The sequence below is a fragment of the Rhamphochromis longiceps genome, linkage group LG13 (assembly GCF_057381845.1).
Source record: "Rhamphochromis longiceps isolate RC_006_pf linkage group LG13, R_longiceps_female_GT1.1, whole genome shotgun sequence".
NCBI classification, from domain to species: domain Eukaryota; kingdom Metazoa; phylum Chordata; class Actinopteri; order Cichliformes; family Cichlidae; genus Rhamphochromis; species Rhamphochromis longiceps.
The window spans coordinates 1,154,092-1,179,964 of NC_140569.1; the positions used below are offsets into that span (position 1 = coordinate 1,154,092).

At 39.9% G+C, this 25,873-nt stretch overlaps 3 protein-coding genes across 5 annotated transcripts in view; 1 reads left to right on the forward strand and 2 right to left on the reverse strand.

Annotated features, from left to right (window-relative positions):
• Window positions 1–786: 786 nt before the first annotated feature.
• Window positions 787–8,850, forward strand: yipf4 (Yip1 domain family, member 4). Its single transcript, XM_085427815.1, has 6 exons — window positions 787–1,005; window positions 2,532–2,685; window positions 3,271–3,442; window positions 6,885–6,962; window positions 7,050–7,163; window positions 8,381–8,850. Exons 1-6 carry the CDS (start codon window positions 948–950, stop codon window positions 8,516–8,518), a joined length of 714 nt encoding a protein of 237 aa, XP_085283941.1. The 5' UTR covers window positions 787–947; the 3' UTR covers window positions 8,519–8,850.
• Window positions 8,851–11,683: 2,833 nt separating this feature from the next.
• LOC146654958 (NACHT, LRR and PYD domains-containing protein 1b allele 2-like) lies at window positions 11,684–16,800 on the reverse strand. Its single transcript, XM_085428827.1, has 8 exons — window positions 16,794–16,800; window positions 16,584–16,708; window positions 16,283–16,338; window positions 15,934–16,148; window positions 14,073–14,338; window positions 13,491–13,607; window positions 13,267–13,408; window positions 11,684–13,113 (listed from the first exon to the last, which is right to left on the reverse strand). Exons 1-8 carry the CDS (start codon window positions 16,798–16,800, stop codon window positions 12,794–12,796), a joined length of 1,248 nt encoding a protein of 415 aa, XP_085284953.1. The 3' UTR covers window positions 11,684–12,793.
• The window catches only part of LOC146654959 (protein NLRC3-like), a 45,280-nt gene continuing 36,046 nt past the window's right edge, over window positions 16,640–25,873 (reverse strand). Inside the window, exon 6 of one of the 3 annotated variants that reach the window (XM_085427390.1) lies at window positions 16,640–17,418. In XM_085427390.1, coding sequence (XP_085283516.1) covers window positions 17,223–17,418 — 196 coding nt within the window. In that variant the 3' untranslated portion in view covers window positions 16,640–17,222. The remainder of the gene's footprint in view (window positions 17,419–25,873) is intronic. The other 2 variants (XM_085427391.1, XM_085427389.1) reach the window with 2 other exon arrangements.

Below are 25,873 nucleotides of genomic sequence, written 5' to 3' on the forward strand. Positions count from 1 at the left end.
AATTTTGCTTTCTTTCTTAAACCAAAATGTATGTGTAAATTCATTTGCTATCTTAAGAATGAAATCTCCTGGTTAAATAAAGATAATAATAATAATATATCTGGTAGCAAAATATCTCCCATACCAAGCTGAAAAAGAATCACGTAAAAATGTGCACTGCAGGCAAGTGTGAGCAGATCACACTCGGCTGGATGTAGATGAGAGCCTATGATCTATGACCTGGCTTTAAATACCCTCAAAACACACTGAACTCTACTTCGCACAAAATACACTCAGGCTTTGCAGTACTTAGGGCACTGTTCATTTTTTTCAAATTAACAACATTTTGTTCTGATGGATTTTCGTAGCCCTAATATCATTAAGCACTTAACGACACAGTACAGTACGAACAGGATTTAAGGGGTATTAAGGGGGATATTTAACAGTTTGTACCCATCACATGTGTCTGCAGAGGAAAACGTTAGACTGAGAATATGGCGTACATTAACTTCATCAACAAAATACTCAAAAACAAAAAAGCAACATTTTATTAAAGGCTGTTGTCAAGTTCTGACGTTTAGCTGAAATTATAATTAATCTATAATTTGTTAAATTGACATAAATACTCCACCAGGCTTTAGAGTATAAAAGACCACGTGTGGTTCCTGAATTATTTTTGTGGATCCCCTTCCCTCCACCCCTGCATATATTCCGCACACTGAACTTAACAAAGATTTTCTGATAGTTTCCGACCATCATGATTAGACATGAATGCATCACAAGACGTGTACTCTTTTCTAGCATCATCTGCACTTCCTGCTTACGTCCAAGCGCACAACGTCGGAAAGAAAACAAGATGCGGTAGTTGAACTTCACTGAAGAGTTGTGACCAATGACAGCTTTATTAACGTGTCACTAAATGCAATTTCTGTGGAGCCAAGGCGTGTGGCAGTAATAGAAACTGAAACATGCAGTTCTCTCCCACCAACGGAGATTTCACGTTCGTGTCTTCGACCGAGGCTGAAGGTAGGCTATCGCTAGCAGAGCTACGCAGCTAGCAGGCCTGAAAAGAGCTAGCCTCGTACCTGCTCACGTCGTTTATTTTTTTGTCTCGAGTTAGATTAGATACCCAGGCGTAGATCCATCCACACTAAGAAATAGCACTTTGCTGTGGGCTGACTCTGCATTTCTGAGTAATTGGTACACAGTATTTCACAGGTAGACAGTCTGTCATTTAGCTTTGCTAAATAACTTCAGCACTGATACGTGGCTGGTGGAGAACGTAGCTGCCGAGTACCAAGTTTACTGGCTAAACCAGAAATTAAATGTTACTACTTAAATTGTGATGGAGTAAGTGACTGAGTCTCTCCTGGGTGAGGGTCTGGTTGCTGCTGTTATGATGCGGAGGGTTTTGTTTCCACGTCAAGGGAAAAGTCACTGCTTGTCAATACAGGCTTGCTGTAAGTGGTCACTTTTATCTGGGATGAAACATTTCACTCTCATCCAAATTCATCCGTCCACAGTGGTTACTGTGAATGGGTCACATGTTATGGCTTTCATAGTCACTATATGTCATCCGGGTTGAACACACATACGTGATTTTCGATCAGTGATTTAGGCCGCAATACCTTTTTGGATAAAAAGTAACGCAGTACGTTACTTTATTACTAAAAGGAGAAAATAATGTTATTTTATGTAACTCTATAAAATGGGTGGAGCACATTGTCTCATAATTGCCGTTGAACAATATAAACCTGAGGCTACAGTATTTAGGTATGAACACAAAGCTGAAAACGGCAAACCAAAATGAAAACCAGTACAAAGACGCTTCAAAGCCCCACAGTGATTCTGCTGTACAGAAACGTTACAGAAGGTAACAATGGAGGCTGTTTGTTGCCTGTTGAAGTTCAGGGTCTGGCTGCTTGGGGTCAGAGTTCACTCAGGTTCTTGACTTAGAGTTAGCTTGCTGTCTGATTAGCATAAAGCAGCTGTTTCTGTCCTGGATGCATCTTCCATTTTACCATCACGCTCTCACCCTTTTGTGCAATAAAAGTAAAATAAAAGTCCATATCCATGCTGTACACTGTGCTGGTATTTTCCTCCTCTGACATGCAAATTCCAATCAAGTAAGCAAGATCAATAGATAAACAGACTAACATTTCCAAGGAACTGAACTCCTGGGAACCGGTTCTCGATTCCTAGTCCCATCCCCTGTGTGTGTAACTGCACTGATTGGACAGGGGCTTGTTAACCATGCCAGGCGAGTGCGCTGGAATATCTTCCTTATAAAAAAAAAAAGAAAAAAGATTTAACCTTTGCCTGCATCGGTCTCACTCTTTATGTTTAGAGTGGCGCTGCCACTAATGTTTACTTTGACATCCTAATTTTAATTGGGACGATTATTGGTCAGCTTGGTAAGGCTGCATTGAGAGTGAGAACTGGTTATAGTGGACTTAAAGCTGTTTTGTCATACATCTTGCGGTGTGTATTTCTGGATTCATGCCAGTCTAAAAGCACACATTACACGATGTAAACAAATATGTCATCCTCAGAACTCAGCGGCACCATCAGCACTCCAGATGTTAAACTGAATATAGGCAGTGACAGTGGGAAGGACCCGTATGCCACCACCTTCCTGAGACAACGAGGCTACGGCTGGCTGCTGGAGGTGGAGGAAGAGGACAATGAAGAGAGCAAACCTCTTCTGTAAGTGCATGGTGGTTTTATTTTGCAGGAACAGCCATAGTGCTTTAAGTGTGTTGTATTATGACTCACATCAACTTGGCTAATCTTTACAATAAACTTATATAGTGGGTTATCTTTCCCCCCAAAAAAATGTCATCCAAGTCTGCACTGTGTAGACTTCTTTTAGATAACTGGGAGTACTTGTAGTGAAATGTTTCTGCTTTTTTATAATTGTACTGAGATGTTGAAACTGTAGGATTACTTACGGGGAACTTATTCTCTACCCGAACCCAGAGCAGTGTGACAGAGATGTTCCTGCTCTATGGAATAACACAGACATCAGAGTACACAATACAAGCATGCACTATTGGAACAAGATGTATATCAGAGGAATAAAACAATAGATCCCCTTTAAGGTGAAGGGCTGGACAGTTGTATTGTTCCACTGCTTCTGAACAGTTCAGTTCACCTTGTGCTGCTTGCTCAAAACACATGCACATCTGTAGATCCTGTTTTTGTGATCTTCACCATTGAAACTGACTGGGTTAGACTTGACTTTAACACCAGTGATGATCATGTCATCTTGTTGTGCTTCTTTTTGAACAGGGAGGAGCTGGACATTGATATAAAGGACATCTATTACAAGATTCGATGTGTGCTGATGCCAATGCCATCACTGGGTTACAACCGGCAGGTGGTTCGAGACAACCCAGACTTCTGGGGCCCTCTGGCTGTGGTGCTGCTCTTCTCCATGATCTCCATCTATGGACAGTTCAGGGTGAGGAGGACACAAGAAACACAGCTGTGTCGCTTCATTCAAACATGTTCAAACTACAGCAAGACCATCATCATCTGTCCTGCCTGGATGGCATTTGAAACCAATGTTTGTGGGTTAAACAGGAGTTGAAGTAGTGCTCATTATGTTACTGCTTTTCTTTCATGTAGCTTCATACTGAATCCAGAAAAGAACTAAAGCCCAAAATAGCATTGGCCGTATCAAACAGCTCCAGTGCACTGGGCTGCACAGCACTTTGAGATCTGTGTGGATTGGCTGTGGGTTCCAGTCTCTGCTGGAGCCAGTAGCCTCCAGTAACTCAAAACCTTTACTTGTAATTAGGGCTCGGCGATATGGCCCAAAATCCATATTGCTGTAACGATATATATCACAACATATTCTTTTCTTCTGTATATATGTCTGAACTGAACAGTATAGAATGCCATTTAAGCATATTTATTGTGCAAAACTTTTTTTTTAAATGTTTAAATTGCAAAACTTTTCAAATAACTTTTAAGATCTTTTTCCAAATACCAATACACAAAATTCTAAGTTGTTTAAAATAAAGTGGAAAATGTGCCTTTGGAACAGGCTTGGAAAAGATCGGTCTGCTGGTGTTAGAGCCACTTGACTGACTGGTGTTTGTGGAGGGCACAGTTTTTGGCTTTCCTTTTAAACCTTTGGTATGCAGACTTGGTATTCCATCTCTTTGCTATCAATGTCCCCGGCATAATTTGCTATTTTTCTGCTCAACATCTGACCGCTTAAACCCAAACCAGGTCCAAATGCGTTGCACCGGTCTTCTTTATGAGCACCGGTCGACCGTGGTTCAGGGGGTTGGGAAGCTCATCTTGTAACCGGAAGGTTGCCGGTTCGATCCCCAGCTCTGTCTGTCTTGGTCATTGTGTCCTTGGGCAAGACACTTTACCCTACTGGTGATGGCCAGAGGGGCTGCCCCAGGGCAGCTGTAGCTACAACTGTGGTTTGCCTCCACCAGTGTGTGAATGTGACAGTGAATGAATAGTGGAATTGTAAAGCGCTATATAAATGCAGTCCCCACGTGTAAGCTCCATGCTTGCAGCCACTGCGATGCTTTCAATCAAAACAGGTGCAGCTTGATGACATCATCAACATGCAGTAGAGCTGTATAGTCAAAATCTCTGCCGTTGGCCAAATTCATATCGTTTCTACCATATAACGTTTCTACCGCCCAGACTTGTAATAGCTAGGATTACTTCCTGAACAACAAAAGTAGCTCCAGTCCTATGGTGAGCAGTGGAAGCAGTGAGTCTGTGAAAATGAAGACGGATTGCACAGGTCTGCAAAAAATATTTATATATTTTTTCAGCTGCGTGGGATATTTTAGGTAAATTTGATGTTTGTAGGGTGCTGAATCCAAACATGATCTCCCTCCATCATGAACAGTTTTTTTGCAAAACACAAAGAATTTACATTAAGGTCGTGTCCAAATTCATGGGCTGCGTCCTCCTGAGGCCGCATTTGTAGACCGATTACGTCACAGCGACGCGCCGAAGGCTGTCCAAATGCGTAGACTCCTCCAAATGCAGCCGACAAACGCGTCCTCCTTTTCACCGCATTTGAAGGATGGGACGGGTGTGTCCTTCGTGGCCCACCATATCCCAGAATTCATAGCGTGGCCCAGCCAAACTCCAGTTTTCAGCAATGGCGGCTGCTACTAAGTTTTATTATTCTTTCTGGGTCACAAAATAAACTTTTAACATATTGTCAGGCGAGAAAGTAGCTGTGTAAACATCAAATATCTGCTCGGTTTATCAAGATATCGCATATTTGCAAAAGTGCTTCGATGTTTTCGGAGGCGTCTGCTACCCACCAGCTCGATAGCTAGCCGGGAGCTCGAGGGTAACTGATGCAGCCGAGAACGGCACAGATCACCGCGGACTTTCGCTACTCAGGTTAAACGTGATATATAATTCACTTAGACAACCTAAAAATGTTATTGTTGGGCTTTTTTCAGTGTTTTATTTGTTCGTGAGTCAGTCAGTTTGGCTGAGATTAAAATTATTAGATTAGATTAGATAAAATAAAACTTTATTAATACCTCGGGTGGGTTCCTCCTTGGTTTTCACACAGCTGAATAAACGTCAAACAGAAAACTGATTAAACAGAAGTATGAGACAGTCGAGAGTTTACGCCAGTGTGCTGTTATATTTTAGATAGCACGGAGCAGACGGCGAGTTTATTAAACTCCACAGAGACAGCGGTGACGCTAATCTGAAGGTGAGACCGTCCCATTTCTCGGCCGTTTACTTCCGGCCTACCCGACTCCTGAGGACCCGGCCCACGTAGACTGCGAAGGCCGGGTCCTCAGGAGGATGCAGCCCATGAATTTGGACACGTCTTAAAAAAGCACAACAGCGATGAAACAAGTCAATATTTTGTTACAATTAACTATGCATCATTTTTCTTATGATTGAACGAAGAAACAAAAAACGATTCGTTCATGATAGATGTAACACTACACGTTTACTCTTGTCTGTGAAAGCTTCTCTTTGATGCTCCCAACACGCTTCCCTTTCCTCCCATTTTCTGTTTGTATTTCTCTGGAGTCTCGCTCTTAGAAATATTACATTAATGTAAGAAATCATTATGGGATATGGTTTTTAACTCAAGATTTCAGTTTAAAAATTCTACGCTGAGTTAAACTAAAAACATGAGTTTTGCAAGAAAACGCGACGAGAAGGAATTTTAAAAATATTTTTCCCGGTTTCAGCGAGTACAAATCTATAAGAAACACTCGTATGCAGTTTTTTGGTTGCAGACCTGTGTTACGTTTCATTGTTGAGGGAATTTCCCCAGTGGAAGAGGACTGTGATGATCGGCTGCTTTGTTTCTCTGTTTGCTGAATTCGGTTAGGCCTATTACCTGGTTTTGTTTGGTAAGGTGAAATATGTCAGGTACACACCAACTCAGGTTCATTGTTTGTACCTCTTTCCACCAGCAGAGTACAGAGTTGCTTGAGTGAGAGAAGATCTTGTAACTTAGTGCAGTTGATTTATTTTATTACAAAGATAAAAGTTTGCATTGAGGATGAGTTGATTTTAGTTTGTATATGCTGTTGGTTATAGTTCTTATTTAGTCCCATCTGGCTTCTTGACAGATATCTGATGAAAAACACGGCATTTTGTTTGTGCCAAGTGACATTTGGAAACGACAGATTGAAAATGTGTCCAGTGGAAACTTGAGTACATTGTGCTAATTAATCGGATTAAATACAACCTTTCCTTTGAACCAACCACGTCCTTTTGTGTAGACCAACAAATGCAGCTTCACTAGACAGTACTTTGCATCCTCTACATTATATGCATCTGCGTCAGACATATGTATAATGTACTAGCTGGATACTCTTTTATACTCACTGTGGCATAATTCAGTGTCAACACCAACCTGTTCTTTGCATTCACAGGTTGTGTCTTGGATCATCACCATCTGGATATTTGGATCACTAACCATCTTCCTGCTGGCTCGTGTTCTTGGTGGGGAGGTAAATCCAGCTGACACCTGCAGCACTTGAAGTTAACTCTAACTTGTACATACAGAGGATAAGAAATGCTTTTGTTCTCCTGAGCAGGTTTCATACGGTCAGGTCCTTGGAGTGATTGGGTATTCCCTTCTTCCTCTCATCGTCATAGCCCCTCTGCTCTTAGTGATTGGAGGCTTCGAGGTGGTTTCTACACTAGTCAAAGTGAGTCACTTTAATAAACAAGTGTCTTATGTTTTCATGTTGTTACAACCTGCCTCATAGGCTACAGCAAAATGAAAGATGTAAATAAAGAACATGATTATGACAGCAAATCGGTAGTGCTATGCATGTATGGGTATTTTGTAAAGATTGTAGGAAGCAGAGACGGCTCAAACACGTGCTGAGCTGGTCTAGTCTAGTAAGTTCTGGTGTTCAGATCATTGTAGAGAGTAAGTGAGAGGGCCCGCTCCGAAACGGAGGCTGGACGGCTGTAGTCAAAGGCTACATCTACACTGATAAATTCGAAAACACTCTGCGTCCACACTATCATTTTCAGTCGTTTCCGAGAGTTCGTCCACACTGAAAACACTTACCTTCCTGTAGTGCGCATGCGTGAAACATAGGGCAATTCGACCTGCGTCATTTCCTTCTGCCATTCCTTCTGAGGAAAAGCACCGAGTTGTTCAAATAGACAATGAGGTGGAGTTGTTGCTGCGAGTAACACGAGTACAAAGTTGCTCTGAGGAAACATTGCGTCTTCTGGAGCATGTACAAACTGATATTAGAATCAGAATTAATCTTCAATAGGGCTGCTGTGTAATGCCGTCCGCCATCTTAGTTGAATTGGTCACATGACTGCATCACATGACTAAAATGCGTTAGTTTTCGAGAGCCTCCGATTGAGCTTTGGAGAGCGTTTTCCCTGACCAACAACGCCGTCTCAGTGTGGACGAAACAGTCCAAAAACATGTTGGTGTGAACATGGAGACAGAGCTTCATAAACGTGACAGACACTGATGCGCCTATGACAGTTTCCTCATTTCTCCTCACGAGAAGCAGATAGAAATGTATGAATAAAAAAAATAGAGAGCCTTGTTATTTCTGATGGTTTGAGTCCTCCATAGTCCCTGGTTCCAAATTCACTCCTTTACTCTAAAGGAAAATATCCGCTGCTTGGTTCATGCAGTATGCAAGCAAAGTCAGGGACACAAACTGGGTCAATTCTATCATGTCAGAGCAGGATGGCATTATTAGAGCATTGCTGTAATTGTGCACTCCAGCCAGTATGTTCTTGACAAGCTTGTCTTTTAATGAGTCTTTCATAACCCACAGCATGATAGAAAATTGTTAATAATTGTAGCTTTTAGATAAGCAATGAAGTTCTTTCACCCTGTGGCTGTTTGCTCTTAATGTTGAATGAATGTCTTCTCATCTTTCAGCTTTTTGGAGTTTTCTGGGCTGCATACAGTGCTGCTTCACTGCTTGTCGGAGATGAATTTAAAACAAAGAAGCCCCTTCTCATATATCCCATTTTCCTACTGTACATCTACTTCCTGTCACTATATACTGGAGTGTGATTGGATGACCTGGAGCTGTGGACCTTTTCATGGACAGTTACCCTGGAGCATGGGTGGGGGGGAAAAAACAAAAAACCTACAAAACCAGGATTTTTTTAAAACTCTGTTATTCTAGATGTTGGGGAAGTTGGGAATATATACTAATGTATATAGTTTTTCCCTTGTGTCTTTGGTCAATAAAGTGCGTATGCTTTTGCTGCTTAAACTTTGGTATGCAGACTTATCAATCACCAGTGCAATACAGATTCCAGAGCCCTGCGTAAACCTGTAGTTCTTGAGTCTAGAAATAAGTCCAGGCCTGGATATTAATGTCATATTTTTAAAAAGCTTAATCACACTGAGGAATATGGTGCCAAATATTTATGTATGTTTGTGCTGATCCTTATTGTTGTGCACTGTAGCTTTCTACCAGAAATGTTCATTTATGCTTTTCCCTTTTTACAGACATGTTAATTTATAGATTTCAGCAGTGGAAGCAGGTGGAATGGGTCAATCAGAAGGATATAAACCATTGTCTACTAAATGTGGTGCCTTGTTCTCTAAACCCTGAGTCTTTTTTTATACAGGACTATACTCGTTTGATCAATAATACAGTAAATTTGTAGAGTAATTTGTCTCTAAACCATCTGGTGTCTCATGACTCATCACTGCTTTACAGTAAACCCAACTTTGTCACACTTAACAGTCCTGTAATCTATACTGCAGCACTAGATTTGGCTACAAATTTTACAATCATTTGCAAATGTAGGGTCAAACACACTAAGACAGTATTCTTATTCAGTGCTACTGTACTTACAATTGGGTTTCTAATGTTTGTAGAAAAGAAGAAAAAATGAGAAAGCCAAGAGTAACAATTATGTTGCATCCCCATGAAGGTCTAAGTGGTGAGGAGACTAACATAAAACTGGAAAAAGGAATATAAGGAGGCTGTTGAGGTCAGTTTTTAAAAAGGTTTATTGCCAACATGTTATCAGAAGGAAGCATAGTTCATGGAGAGCCAAGGCCAACGCAAGAAAACAGCTCTAACTCACCCTAACTATAACCAGGCTTAACTAGGCCAGTGCTGGTTTACAAATGACGTACCGTAAGTTTAGCAAATTTAAGTGGCAGAAACAACTGTAAATATGTGCTTATATGACTGGCTGGCAGCCAGATAATGACTGTATTGTATTGGTTTGGGACATGACATTAGAAGAATGCTGAGGCTCATCATCAGTAGGTTACCAAAGAACTGAGGAATTAATCTCTCTTGGTGGCCCACTACGTAGCTCTTCAAATTACAAATGTCAAGGTGGTACTAGAGTAGTATTCAGGTAATTATAACTCTTAATATTCTTTAAAATGTAAGTGCAGCAGTTTAGGGTCATTAAGGATTGAGATAGAAATGTACTAAAAATGGTAAATGGCCTGTATTTGTATTTTGTATAGCGCTTTACTACAACCAGTCATCCACCCATTCACACACTAATGTACTTCTTTCCAATTGATGTAATGCCAAATCACAAAAATATTTTCCTCAAAGGGCTTTATATTGTAAGGTCAAGACCCTAAAATAATATTATTGGCGACAATGGGAAGGAAAAACTCCCTTTTAACAGGAAGAAACCTCCAGCAGAACCAGGCTCAGGGAGGGGCGGGGCCATCTGCTGTGATTGGTTGGGGTGAGGGAAGGGAGACAGGACAAAGACATGGTGTGGAAGAGAGACAGAGGTTAATAACTAATGATTACATTCAGAGTGGTGTATAAACACATAGTGAGAGAAAAATAATACTTCTTACCTAAGAAGTAACTAAGGGAGGATTTATGGTCACCTGATCCTGCTCTAACTTCATCTGGTTCCACAGACATGAGATGAAGTTCAGTCTCCTCTGACAATACACCCTGTACCCACTGCTCCACACCTTTATTATCAACAGTATCGAACGCTGCACTGAGGTCTAGCAGGACAAGCACAGAGATGAGTCCACTGTCAGAGGCCATAAGAAGATCATTTGTAACCTTCACTAAAGCTGTTTCTGTGCTGTGATGAGCTCTGAAACCTGACTGAAACTCTTCAAATAAACCTCTGCAGATGATCTGTTAGCTGTTTGACAGCTACTCTTTCAAGGATGTTTGATATAAAGGAAGGTTGGAGATTGGCCTATAATTAGCTAAGACTGCTGGGTCTAGAGATGCTTTTTGAGTAAAGGTTTAACTACAGCCAGCTTGAAGGCCTGTGGTACATAGCCGATCATTAGAGATAGGTTGATCATATTTAAGATCGAAGCATTAATTAATGGCAGGACTTCTTTGAGCAGTTTTGTAGGAATGGGGTCTAAAAGACACGTTGATGGTTTGGAGGAAGTAATTATTGAAGTTAACTCAGAAAGATCAATTGGAGAAAAAGAGTCTAACTTAACATCAATGGTACTAAGAGTAGCTGTAGATAATATTACATCTGTGGGATGATTACTGGTAATTTTTTCTCTAATGATAAAATGTTATTTGTGAAGAAGTTCATGAAGTCATTACTAGTTAACGTTAAAGGGATTGTTGGCTCAAAAGAGCTCTGACTGTTTGTCAGCCTGGCTACAGAGCTGAAGAGAAACCTGGGGTTGTTCTTATTCTTCAATCAGTGATGAATAGTAAGATGTTCTGGCTTTGCGGAGGGCTTTCTTATAAAGCAGCAAACTATTTCTCCAGGCTAAATGATGATCCTCTAAATTTGTGACACGCCATTTCCTCTCCAGATTACGAGTCATCTGCTTTAGGCTACGTGTTTGAGAATTATACCACGGAGTCAGGTACTTCTGATTAGAGACCTTAGTTTTCACTGGAGCTACAGTATCCAGAGTCTACTCTCCACCGCTGTGTAATCAATTATTGTAAATGTAAATGTTATCAGGAAATGATCAGACAGGAGAGGGTTTTCAGGAAACACTGTTAAATGTTCAGTTTCTATGCCATATGTTAAAACAAGATCTAGAGTGTGATTAAAGTGGTGGGTGGGTTCTTTTACATTTTGAGAGAAGCCAATTGAGTCTAATAACAGATTAAATGCCATGTTGAGGCTGTCATTTTTAGCATCTACATGGATGTTAAAATCACCCACAATAATTATTTTATCTGAGCTCAGAACTAAATTAGATATAAAGTCTGAGAAATCAGACAGAAACTCTGTAAGGCCCAGGTGGACGATAGATGATAACAAGTAAGACTGGTTTCTGAGTTTACAGCTGGGGTGGACGAGGCGAAGCATCAGGCTTTCAAAGGAATTAAAAGTCTGTCTGGGTCTTTGGTTGATTAATGTTCGTGTGTAATTTACGTTGAGTAGGCTAACCACGTTATTACATTAATGCAGGTAAGGTGAACTAGCAAACACCATCATAGCTACATGCAGCTGTCTTCTTGTATGATGGCAGATACTCCCTTCGCCCTGGCCAAAAAATGACCAAAGAAAAAGTGGAAAACAGTTAAACATGAGAGATTTTTGGACAAAGTTTGTGTTTTTTCCATTGTTTAAGCACTGCTTCCAGCCAAGAGTGATACCATATATGCCCTATAGCTGCAGAAAAGGCTAACATTGTTATCTTTTTACAAAAAACAGCTGAACATGAGAGGTTTTTGGACAAAGTTTGTGTTCTCCATCCTTTAATCACTGGTTCGAGCACCGTTTAAGCACCGGCACCGTTTCAAAAGCACCGGTTTGGCACCGGTATCAGATAACACTTAAACGATACCCATCCCTAGTCAGGACAAAAGTGTGTGTGTGTTACTGCCAACAGTCATAGTTGGTTTCTCTTCTGCACAGAACACTAAATGGCTAAGGTACTACTGAAGTTTCTATCTGTTCCTCCTGGAGGCTAATAAGGAAACCTGGTTCTGGCCTGGAGGTAATGAGTGTACAGGCAGATTTCTTTTCTGATGTATTAATCACATATTTTAACCATATCACTTTAGTAATAGTAGTATCAGAAGACGTTAAACAGATAGTGAGACTCCAGGCTGTCTCCTGGCTGCATACTAATCCCATGTTTGCCTACTGGTGGTGGTCAGAGGGCCCGGTGGCGCCAGTGTCCGGCAGCCTCACCTCTGTCAGTGCAGCTGTGGCTACAATGTAGCCATCACCAGTGTGTGAATGTGTGTGTGAATGGGTGAATGTAGTGTAAAGCGCTTTGGGGTCCTTACAAAAAAACAGCTAGACACACCTCCCATGAAGATCACAATAGTGACTGTCAGTGGTCTTTGAGATTCATCGTCACAGCTCCACAGATTCTTTAGAAATCTGTCTTCCTTCACATTAACTTCAGGTCTTTGGAAAGGCATCGATCCTCCTCACAGAGAGCAGCAATCAGAAGTGAGCTGGCTTCACTTCCTTTTCGTCGCACTGTGTCGATCACGTCTCGTGCTTTATCTGCTCTGCTCTGCTGTGATCTGACTGATTCCATCTCCTGATCGTTGATAACACGCTGCTGCAGGAGTTTATCCAGAAGTTTGTTTAAAACAGATTCAGACACTCTTTCAATAAACCGTGAGCGAATTGTGAACAGTCTCTCATCCACCGGGACTCCGGCCTCTGCGGGGACATCCCTCATTAAGGTTTCTGTTCTTGGTGCTGAAGGAAAAAGACAGATAAAAGTAATTTAACTACACTCTGAACTGCAGATGAAAAGAGACTTAAGTATGATTTCAGTTAACTTTTATAAAATAACCTAGTAGCAGAAGTTTGCACGGTAATTTCTGCTCTGGCATTTGGCAGGAACCTTACCTGGCAGGTAAAGAGATGATTTCCAGGTTTCTGTCCCCTCTTGGTCTTTGACTGTCAGAGTCAAAATCTCTGGACTGGTACTCAGGAAAACTTGAAATGTTGGATGGTAATTTGGGCCAAACTTTAAGCGAAATTGTGTTTGCTAAAAACAACAGAAAGATGCCATTTTCATGACGAGTGAGTTATCCAGGACTTTAATTTAAGCAGCATTTAGTTTGACTCACCTCCGGCTGTATCCTGCTCTCAGGTTCACAGTGGATACTGTACCTTTGACCTAAGCTGAAAAGACAGTCAGCAGGGGTCTCAATGTATTCAGCACCATGTCCTTGTTGGGCAGCCACCTTCAGAGACAGGACAGTTTATTATGCTGGTAATGTTAATAAGTCTATTCACCTGTAGAGCTCATTTAAACGCATCAGGTGTAGAACATCATGTGTGAGTATGAATCAAAGAAAAACAATAATTCTTGAGATAAAACAACTTTGCACAGAGAAGGAAAGCTCTGGGACTTTATTTTTATCAGTAAAGTGTCAGATCTGACATTATGGTTCACAAACATCAAATGTTCACAGCTCAGGGTCATTACTGGGAGTGAATAATGAAGAGTAGTGATTGGTCAGCAGATCTGACAAGTCTGAAGGTGAATGTGATTACATAAAAGTTAACTGGAGTCTGATCCTGTGTTTCAGGTAATCAGGGAGGAATGACCAGTAAACCTGTACATAATTTTAGCTAAACATCAGAAATGCTGAGAAATCATTTGGATTCTGAGAGGACCATAGAGTGATGATGTTGAAACTGTTTACCTCTGGCAAAGGGATATTTTCCTGCAGCAGAAACATGTTGATTCTTCGAGATCCTGTCTCCAGAGGTCGGAAGAACAGCAGAACTTGACCATTTATGGCTTCTGCCATGTTCAGGAACCGCTTGAAGACATCCCAGATGAGGCCAAAGGCAGAGAGGTGAGGGACTTTCACAACCACATGGGTGGCAGTGATCTCCAGCGGCTCCAAGATGCTCATCCCATCATCAGAGATGTGGGCAACAGACAGCAGGCCATCAACATGCAGTGCTGTGAAAGCAAAGAGCTTTTAATTCTGAGAGTTCAGATTTACTTCTCACCATACCTGAGAATTACATCTCCTCCAAACTACAGGTTCACTTCCATCCTTTCTTGTTATAAATAAACTGCATTATGGTTATTTGTATAATGCAGAACAGTTCATCTTAGTATAATATTTACAGGCCAATTGCACTAGCCAGTATTTTACCTAAGGTGTTAGAAAGAATCCTGTTTGATAGAGTTAGTGTGTTCATCTCTTCTCTGGATAATCAGTTTGGCTTCAAACTAAAGCGCGGCACTGACATGTGCATATATGCACTCAAGGAAATAGTCAGTTTGTACAGGGCTAAAAATTCATCTGTCCTCATGTGTTTCATTGATGCCTCTCAGGCTTTTGATCGAGTGAACCACAGAAAACTTTTTGATAAACTGAAGACACGGGGAGTTCCTCAGTACATCGTGAGGATTCTCTCTTACTGGTACGCTCATCAGAACATGCAGGTTAAATGGGGAAGCAGTATTTCTGCCCCCTTTGGTGTCAGCAATGGTGTCAGACAGGGTGGGATTTTGTCTCCAATTTTATTTAATTTATATGTCGATGATTTGTCCATACAGCTGAGAGCCTGTAACACTGGGTGTATATTAGGTGAAGCACTGATAAATCATCTCATGTATGCAGATGACCTGGTTGTTTTTAGTCCAAGCAGTGCTGGGTTACAGGATCTTCTTAATGTCTGTACTGAATATGGTGTACAATATGACATTGAGTACAATGCTGCTAAAAGTGCTGTTTTGATATGTAGAACCAAGCAGGATAAACAGCTAAATTTCCCTTTGTTTAAACTGGCACAAAAAACTCTTGAAGTTGATAAAAAGGTGAAATACCTCGGTCACTTTATTACTGAGCAAATGAATGATGATGATGACATATACAGACAGCGATGTAAGCTCTATGTGCAGGCAAATACTATTGCACGCAAATTCAGCTTTTGTTCACTTCCAGTTAAAGTGGCTTTGTTTAAAGCGTATTGCACACCGCTATATACTGCCCCCTTGTGGTCATCCTACAAACAATGTAGCATGCAGAAGCTGCATGTTGCATATAATGATGCGATGAGAATCCTTTGCAGGATACCTAGAAGTGGTAGTGCCAGCCAGATGTTTGTAGCTGTGGGTGTTTGGACTTTTAAAGCACTTTTAAGAAAGTTAATGTTCAATTTTAGAGAACGACTGGATGGTTCGAGTAACAGTATAATTTTAGCGCTCACAGATCCGACACTGAGTGGTTCCCGTTACTCATCCAGTCTGAGAAAGCACTGGTTAAAGTTTTTGTGTATTTATTGATTTATTTTAAGTAATTGTGTTTTATGTATATTATGGTTTTATATTTTTACAAATGCTTTATATACTTATTTATATACATATATATATATTTAATGGTTTATACCTTGTGTTGGGGGGTGTTGTGTGTGTGTTTCTGTCTTGTTTTTTATGGACATGAAGTCTTCCAATAAAGATTGAATTGAATTGAATTAACTGAGCACCACACAGTAACACAGATGGTTTCAGAGCATCATCACAGCAGTCAGCATTACAGTGCTCACCCTCCTTTGTTTCACAGTGTGGCAGGTGGAGCTGACGGACTGCATCCTCAGAGCATGTGATATTGAACAGCGGCCCTGCAGCTGTTTTTCCAGCTGGCTGAAGGAGGCTCTCATCCCATTGGTTAGTCTGGTACAGCAGCTCCGCCTCCTGAGCCATAACAAACACCAGTCTGGTCAAAGTACACTGGAACACACCTGGACCAGGACACCTGAACCTGTAGGACACAGAAGGGCTGAAGCACTTCAACCAGCCTGTGTGAGCTAAGGTCTGATCACCTCCCGCTGTATCACACGTGTCATGTCACATCATTACATACATGTTATCAACCTAATGTGAAACTAGAAGCACCTGTAGGAGATTTGTGTGGATTCAGTTTGTACTTCAGGGGTGAAGCTTGATGGAGGCTGGAATTCAGAGAGGAAACAACATCAGCTGTTTAAAGCAACAATAAACAAGTAAGCAGTGAAGAAACTACATGGAGTACACATTATTGATCTGTACATACGATGACACTAAATCTTAAACCTTATTGGCTGTCTGGCCTGACTGATCTGCCTTGTGCTGTAACACATATGACACAGTTTCTGTGCTGAAAGCCTCTGTTTTTGTTCCATAACACAATAATCAGATCCACGTGCATTTCTCTCACCTCTGTGTCATCCTGAGACAAATCAAGCTGTGTGTCTAATGAGTCTGGATTGAGTCTGACCTCAGAGTCACCTGATGAGAGACAAACACTGAATAATTCAGGATTCCCTGGAACTCTAACTGGTGCTGTTTACAATCATATTCATTTGTTAGTGGTTTTCTAACAAAATACAAACTGTTTGTGAGGGATTTCTCTTTCTTCTTTAGGGACCCACCATCTTCAGCTGCAACCTTCTCACTCACTAAAAAGATTTAAAAAGTATTAAAATATTTTGACCAAAACCAGTACCTAAAAAAAAAAATCATCAAAAAACGAGCAAACATAATTTATAGATTTTTGCAGAATGAAATAAGTACAAACTAGCTGTCACGTGATATGGTATTGATGAAATATTAATGAACATGACAAATAGACTAAGTACTCACTGGTTTTGTCTCTGGAAGATTTAATAGTCTTGTTATTGAAACTGCAGACAGTAATGTTAAAACGCAACTGATTAATATGCACTAAGTCAACCCAGAGAAACAGAAGAAAACAGGCTTTACCATGAAGATCCTCAGTGTGGATCAGTATAATATCAGCCTGATGTCTGAAGTTTAGTGTCAGCACAACTTTCACATCATATTCATCTCAGCACAACTAAAACATGCTGACTGACCTCAGAGTTTCAAGTCCACATCCTGGACTCTCCAGAAAACCACACAGATGCTTCACTCCTGAATCCTGCAGCTTGTAGTTGTAGCTCAGGTTCAGCTCTCTCAGATGGGAGGGGTTGGACTTCAGCGCTGCTGCCAGATAATCACAGCTGATCTCTGACAAACCACAGCTCCACAATCTGTATAAAGAATGAAAGATGTAAGTTTATTAGACAAAGTGTGAGCTTGGAATCATTCAGTGTTTCATCATCTGTTCAGAGCTGAAGAAGGTTCAGAATGTAGAAGTTTAGAAAATGGAAACTCCAAACAGCTGAAGCCAACAGGAAGCAGCTTCAAACAAATACAAAAACTCTTGTTTTTCTAATTTTTCACATTAAAGTCGTACAGTTATCATAAAACCATGAAAAGACTTAAAAAGGGTTTATGCTACAGTTTTATCCAGCGTCATCTCCCTTCAGATTTATGATCGTCATGCATTATTGGCGATCAAATCTGCTATGGATAATTTTCAACAAAACAAGGTTGTTTTTCCAACGCAGCTTGAGCGTAGCACAGCACCCGGCTTATGTCCATTCTTGCTGATCAGCTCATTTTTTGCTTCAGAGGCCTCATTGGAGGAAGAGAGCTGGCTTTCTTGTGCTGCTTTGGAGAGAAGTGGATCTTCGGGGGCCTGTATTCCTGGGTTGCTGCCGGTAAAATAATCCTGAGACTTGCCAGACCTGGACCTGGACACAGCTTCGGACATCGGTCCCACACTGCTATCCATCATCAACAGTTCACTGAGGCAGGGTTGTGTTCCATCACATTTTAAACATGCTGAGGTAACTCCTCTTTTAAAAAAACAGAATCTAGATCCTAGCTCTACTAGTAATTATCGGCCTATTTTAAAATTGCCATTTATAAACAAATTACTAGAAACAATTGTAGAAAATCAGTTTAGGTCCTTACTATGCAGATTACAGATTTTTGACCCTTTCCAGTCTGGCTTTCAAAAGCAGCACTCCAACGCTCTCTTAATGGTCTATAATGATCTATCAAGGGCTTCTGATACAAGGGATTGTTCTGTGATCATTTTGCTTGATCAGACCTCTACATTGGAGAGACCAAACAGCCACTTCACAAGCGCATGGCACAACACAGAAGAGCCACCTCCACAGGACAAGACTCAGCAGTCCATCTGCATCTTAAGGATAAAAAACACTCTTTCGAGGATGCCAATGTTCACATTTTGGACAGTGAAAGAAGCCATCTATGGCCACTGTGAGCGACCATCTTTGAACAGAGGCAGTGGTTTAGGACACCAACTGTCTGCCATCTATAATCCAGTTTTGAGTTCCCTCCCCAGACGCCTTAACACCCACTCACATCCTGGGCCATCTGACCTCAGGAATTCGCATGATAAGGTGGAGCCAGGTTTCACAATGAGCTCACCCAAAACCCTGGCTGATTGGGACCCACACCCAGCACAACATCATATTTAAAATCATATTCATCTCAGCACAATTAAAACATGGTGACTGACCTCAGAGTTTCAAGTCCACATCCTGGACTCTCCAGAAAACCACACAGCTGCTTCACTCCTGAATCCTTCAGGTTGTTTCTACTCAAGTCCAGCTCTTTCAGATGCGAGGATTTGTTCTTCAGTGCTGCTGCCAGATAATCACAGCACATCTCTGAAAAACCACAGTTCCTCAATCTGTATAAAGAAGGTTCAGAATGTAGAAATTTAGAAAATGGAAACTCCAAACAGCTGAAGCCAACAGGAAGCAGCTTCAAACAAACACAACAAGAAAAAAAATTGTGAATTTTTCGCTGTTTCACTGTTAGTGGGTTTAATCATTCCTGCTGCACTGTTTGTCCTTACTCTGACTCGTCACATGTTTGGAGGCATATTTGATGTTTGCTCTTCTGGAAAATATGGAAAGGAGACACACTTCAGTCTTTATGGACCTGTTTCTGTACCTGCCACCTCCATTCTAGATGTTTGTACATCAGCTTATGAAATCCTGCCTGCTGTTGAAGTCTAGCATTACCCAGCAAGCCGTGCAGCAGTGTCAGTTTGTAAATGCGAAATAATTCCTGCTCCAAACTGTTTCTGTTTCACAGATTGCTGTGTCCTGTAACCCTTGACCTGCTAAAGCAAGTCAGCTGTGGATTATTAGTGTGAATGCTTGAAAAGCATTCACAGTATTGTTGTTGTAATCTTTATTATTGTGTGGATGCTTAAGCATCCACACTATTGAGTTCCTGTTTCTCTTTATTCTTTATTATTATTATTCTAGTTGCTTCCGTACACTTTTCGCCGTTAAACTACTTCCACAATTTTCAGCCGATTTTCACCGTTCAAATTTTAAACTATTCTGCTATTTTTGCTAATTCCTGCTACGATTTTTGCTATTTTTAACTATTATACTTTTTAAAATATTAAGCTTTTTTCCTTTAATTTGTCCCATTGAAATGAATGGGAAACTTCTGCAATTCTGCTAAAATTTGCTTGTTTTTGAAACTTAACTACTTCCTCATATTTTCACCTAGAACAACCATTCAAATTTTAAAATGTTCACAAATTATTGGGCTATTCAGGTATGATTCAGCTTTTTCAAATCTTCTACTGTTTTACTTTTATGCCTCTTAAAGTTTTGAGTTGCAAAATTGTGATTTTTCACAAAATACATGCGTTGTTATGGTTGCTATGCTCTTGGCTTCCAGTGTGCCACTGAAGGTTTTGCAATTTTCACTTCATGTCCGAACAACTTCTTGCTACTTGCTCAATTTTCACTCAACTTCCACAAATTATACATCAAAACGTAGGTATTTTTGCTGGCTTTCAGAAAATGTCACTATCATTGTTGTGGGATTTATAGAATTTTTGCAAATCTCCTCAGACCAACACAAGGTCTCAAAACTCTCCATATAAAGTCAATGGAGAGCTTGTTCAAAATCACCGCTGGATTTCTGTAATGAGAGGCATATTCGAATCGTCATATCTCCTTAACGAAGCGACTTTAAGACATGAGGCTTGTCCCCGAATATCTTCAGACACCCCTGACGCTCACAATTCAAGAATTTCTTTCTCACCTATTACCGTTCTGAAATGAGTTGGACTTGTTTGAGGGTAGGAAATTCGTCCTTCGCTCAGATTTCTTCAGATTTCAAACTCTGGAAATGAACCACTTTTTTCTCTCGTCATAACTTTTTTTTGGATTTCCACAGAGACCTGAAAATTTCCATGACTGTTCACCAAAGCCTGCTGTCTCTTACGGTGAAAGAATGATATCGATACTCCAAATAGATTTCGAGTTACAAAGCGTTGTTTGAGGGCAAGTCAAGGCAGTTTTTGCTTCGCTCTACTCAGTTATGGTGCATTAGAAGTCAAATATCTTTAATAATTCATATTTTAATGATAAATTGTAAACACTGGAAGATTCCCCCATCTCTTCTGAACAAAACGGTGTAAGAATGACCGCTCTAGCCCCTACGGTTTAGAAATTATGGTCATTTGTTTGAGGGGAGTCCTCACTATGAGAAATAGGCTGCAATAATCCTGTGCCTCTCTCTGCTGCGTGTGTAAAACAGATGCACCTGTTTTGGCGGGAAAAAGTACACAGGCTCTCTGATTGGTGGATTCAAATTCAGCAGCTCCCAGGCTGACCTAGAAACTTACTTCTCTCTCCCTGTGCATTTTTTTGCTGATTTTTTCATTTAACAAGTATATTTGAGGGACCCTCAGCATGTTCAGCATTTTTTCAGCTGTCCATTTTGCTTTTCCAATTTTTCTGTTTAACTTATTACTATTGTGCTAAATCATACTGTTTCTACTATTTTACAAGATTTGTGCTTAATATAGTATTTCTGCTTTTAATAGGATTTGTGCTTAATATAGTATTTCTGCTTTTTATAGAATTTGTGCTTAATATAGTATTTCTGCTTTTTATAGGATTTGTGCTTAATATAGTATTTCTGCTAAATTATAGTATTTCTGCTTTTTATAGTATTTGTGCTAAAACATAGTATTTCTACTAAATGTAGTATTTATGCTTAATCATAGTATTTCTATATATTTCTGCCAGGTCCCCAGGCAGCCAATCCTCTGTGAGGACTTAGACATTCAAATTTTCAAATCAGGGCCTGCACGGTTTCCCAGCCAATCATATATGTGTCCTGAGGCATTCAAATTTGCATATTGGGGCCTTCATGGCTTCTAAGCCAGCCAATCATATCTGAGGGCTGAGGAATTCAAATCCACAAATCAGGGCCTGCACGGCTTCCCAGGCAGCCAATCATATATGTGGCCTCAGGCATTCAAATTTGCATATTGGGGGAATTCGTGGCTTCTAAGTCAACAAGTCATCCATGTCGTATATCTCTAAAAATTCACATTTTAATGATAAATTGTTAACACTGGAAGATTCCCCCATCTCTTCTGAACAAAACGGTGTAAGAATGACCGCTCTAGCCCCTACGGTTAGGAAATTATGGTCATTTGTTTGAGGGGAGTCCTCACTATGAGAAATAGGCTGCAATAATCCTGTGCCTCTCTCTGCTGCGTGTGTAAAAAGATGCACCTGTTTTGGCGGGAAAAAGTACACAGGCTCTCTGACTGGTGGATTCAAATTCAGCAGCTCCCAGGCTGACCTAGAAACTTACTTCTCTCTCCCTGTGCATTTTTTTGCTGATTTTTTCATTTAACAAGTATATTTGAGGGACCCTCAGCATGTTCAGCATTTTTTCAGCTGTCCATTTTGCTTTTCCAATTTTTCTGTTTAACTTATTACTATTGTGCTAAATCATACTGTTTCTGCTATTTTATAAGAATTGTGCTTAATATAGTATTTCTGCTTTTAATAGGATTTGTGCTTAATATAGTATTTCTGCTTTTTATAGAATTTGTGCTTAATATAGTATTTCTGCTTTTTATAGAATTTGTGCTTAATATAGTATTTCTGCTTTTTATAGGATTTGTGCTTAATATAGTATTTCTGCTAAATTATAGTATTTCTGCTTTTTATAGTATTTGTGCTAAAACATAGTATTTCTACTAAATGTAGTATTTATGCTTAATCATAGTATTTCTATATATTTCTGCCAGGTCCCCAGGCAGCCAATCCTCTGTGAGGACTTAGACATTCAAATTTTCAAATCAGGGCCTGCACGGTTTCCCAGCCAATCATATATGTGTCCTGAGGCATTCAAATTTGCATATTGGGGCCTTCATGGCTTCTAAGCCAGCCAATCATATCTGAGGGCTGAGGAATTCAAATCCACAAATCAGGGCCTGCACGGCTTCCCAGGCAGCCAATCATATATGTGGCCTCAGGCATTCAAATTTGCATATTGGGGGAATTCGTGGCTTCTAAGTCAACAAGTCATCCATGTCGTATATCTCTAAAAATTCACATTTTAATGATAAATTGTTAACACTGGAAGATTCCCCCATCTCTTCTGAACAAAACGGTGTAAGAATGACCGCTCTAGCCCCTACGGTTAGGAAATTATGGTCATTTGTTTGAGGGGAGTCCTCACTATGAGAAATAGGCTGCAATAATCCTGTGCCTCTCTCTGTGCTGCGTGTGTAAAAAGGATGCACCTGTTTTGGCGGGAAAAAGTACACAGGCTCTCTGATTGGTGGATTCAAATTCAGCAGCTCCCAGGCTGACCTAGAAACTTACTTCTCTCTCCCTGTGCATTTTTATGCTGATTTTTTCATTTAACAAGTATATTTGAGGGACCCTCAGCATGTTCAGCATTTTTTCAGCTGTCCATTTTGCTTTTCCAATTTTTCTGTTTAACTTATTACTATTGTGCTAAATCATACTGTTTCTGCTATTTCATAAGATTTGTGCTTAATATAGTATTTCTGCTTTTAATAGGATTTGTGCTTAATATAGTATTTCTGCTTTTTATAGAATTTGTGCTTAATATAGTATTTCTGCTTTTTATATGATTTGTGCTTAATATGGTATTTCTGCTAAATTATAGTATTTCTGCTTTTTATAGGATTTGTGCTAAAACATAGTATTTCTACTAAATGTAGTATTTATGCTTAATCATACTATTTCTATATATTTCTGCCAGGTCCCCAGGCAGCCAATCCTCTGTGAGGACTGAGACATTCAAATTTTCAAATCAGGGCCTGCACGGTTTCCCAGCCAATCATATAAGTGTCCTGAGGCATTCAAATTTGCATATTGGGGCCTTCATGGCTTCTAAGCCAGCCAATCATATCTGAGGGCTGAGGAATTCAAATCCACAAATCAGGGCCTGCACAGCTTCCCAGCCAGCCAATCATATATGTGGCCTCAGGCATTCAAATTTGCATATTGGGGAATTCGTGGCTTCTAAGTCAACAAGTCATCCATGTCATATATCTCTAAAAATTCATATTTTAATGATAAATTGTCAACACTTGAAGATTCCCCCATCTCTTCTGAACAAAACGGTGTAAGAATGACCGTTCTAGCCCCTACGGTTAGGAAATTATGGTCATTTGTTTGAGGGGAGTCGTCACTATGAGAAATAGACTGCAATAATCCAGTGTCTCTCTCTGTGCTGCGTGTGTAAACAGAAGCACCCGTTTTGGTGGGGAAAAGTGCACAGCCTCTCTGATTGGTGGATTCAAATTCAGCAGCTCCCAGGCTGACCTAGAAACTTACTTCTCTCTCCCTGTGTGTGTCTGTGTGTGTGTCTGTGTGTGACAGGGAGAGAGAGAGAGAGAGAGAGAGAAAGCCTTTTAATGGGATGATCTCATTGTAAGATTCAAATTCAATATGTTTAGACTGGGTGACTGAATTTGATCTTGTGTGTGTGTCTCTCTGTGCATGTGTGTTTCCTTATGTGTAGATATTTGTGATTGTGTGGCTGTTATAGATTTTTTTGCTGATTTTTTTCATTTAACAAGTATAGTTGAGGGACCTTCAGCACGTTCAGCATTTTTTCAGCTGTCCATTTTGCTTTTCCAATTTTTCTGTTTAAGTTATTACTATTGTGCTAAATCATACTATTTCTGCTATTTCATAAGATTTCTGCTTAATATACTAGTTCTGCTTTTTATAGGATTTGTGCTTAATATACTATTTCTGCTTTTTTTTATAGGATTTGTGCTTAATATACTATTTCTGCTTTTTATAGGATTTATGCTTAATCATACTATTTCTATATATTTCTGCCAGGTCCCCAGGCAGCCAATCCTCTGTGAGGACTCAGACATTCAAGTATACAGATCACAGCCTGCACGGCTTCCCAGCCAGCCAATCATATCTGAGGTCTCCCGTTTCCTCTCTCGTCATATCTCAGCGACAGATGTACAGAGAGCAATGAAAATCGCAGTCAAAGTACACCAAAGTCCGCTGATTCAGCCAGTAGAAGAATTATGCTTCTAGTCCACCTAGTTTTTGAGTTACACACTGTTTTGTAACTCCAAAAATGGCATTTTTCGCCTCTCACCGCGATCTAATTCTGACTCCTCATCAGCCTGTTTTTCAAAACGCCTGCTCTCTTTCCCAGTGGCGCAGTTGGTAATGACACGGGTCTGCAAGCCAAAGATCGTGGGTTCGATTCCACCTTGGTCAACATGTTTTTTTTCCCCTACAAATTAATACACTGTCACAGACCAGTAATTCATATTCATCATTTATTACAATTCTGCAAACTTTTATGATTTTACCAGCTTTTCTAATATAGACCTCACATTCTTGTTAACACTCCATGGCACAAATACTCTTCCCTTTACGCTCTGTGTATGTGTGTGTGTGTGTGTGTATCAATATTTCTCCCATTTTAAAGTATTACTCCTCCATAATTGTATTTCTGTTAAATCAAAGTACTTTTATTACATCTTAGTACTTCTGCTCAATCATAGTATTTCTGCTAAATGATAGTATTTCTGCTACTTTGTGGTACTTGTGCTAAACACAGTATTTCTGCTAAATCATACTATTTCTACTATATTATATTTTTCTTTCTAAATATAGCATTTCTGCTATATAATAGTATTTCTGCTATGTTATAATATTTGTGCTAAACCAGAGTATTTGTGCTGAAACATAGTATTTCTGCCAAATGATAGTATTTCTGTCAAATTATAGTATTTGTGCTAGAAAATAGTATTAATTTAAAATTACAATATTCATAGTTCATCACAGTGTCTCTGGTAAATCACAGTATTTGTGCTATGTTGTACTATTTTTCTAAATCATAGTGTTTCTGTAATGTTTAAGTATTTTTGGCTAAATATATTCTTTCTGTTATCTTATACTATTTCTCCTAAATTCTTGTATTTTTGAGAAGTTATGTTTCTGGCAAGTTACAATATTTCTGCTAAGTTCTGCTATGCTATTGTATTTCTGCCAAGTATTATGTTTCCTCTAAGATATTGCAGTTCTGCTAAATTATTACATTTTAGCAATGTTCCTTTGCTTCTGCAAAGTTTTTACAATTTCTGCAACTTTTCAGCTTTTTCAGCTACTTTTTGCATACAGCTTCAGCTTTAAGCATCCACACTGCATTTTCGCAGGAAATGCAAATTTTTCTAGTTGTGTGGATGCTTTAAGCATCCACACTATTGAGTTCCTGTTTCTCTTTATTCTTTATACTTTATTCTAGTTGCTTCCGTACACTTTTCGCCGTTTAACTACT

What these genes read in the sequence shown, in the direction of transcription:
- yipf4 (XM_085427815.1), top strand. Translation starts at nt 948, where the DNA reads ATGCAGTTCTCTCCCACCAACGGAGATTTCACGTTCGTGTCTTCGACC. An exon ending in CTCGTGTTCTTGGTGGGGAG is followed by an intron (nt 6,963 to 7,049) that starts GTAAATCCAGCT and finishes TCTCCTGAGCAG; the next exon opens with GTTTCATACGGTCAGGTCCT. An exon ending in TGGTTTCTACACTAGTCAAA is followed by an intron (nt 7,164 to 8,380) that starts GTGAGTCACTTT and finishes CTCATCTTTCAG; the next exon opens with CTTTTTGGAGTTTTCTGGGC.
- LOC146654958 (XM_085428827.1), bottom strand. An exon ending in TCCACACAAATCTCCTACAG is followed by an intron (nt 16,149 to 16,282) that starts GTGCTTCTAGTT and finishes TGTGTCCTACAG; the next exon opens with GTTCAGGTGTCCTGGTCCAG. An exon ending in ACACTGTGAAACAAAGGAGG is followed by an intron (nt 14,339 to 15,933) that starts GTGAGCACTGTA and finishes TTGCTTTCACAG; the next exon opens with CACTGCATGTTGATGGCCTG.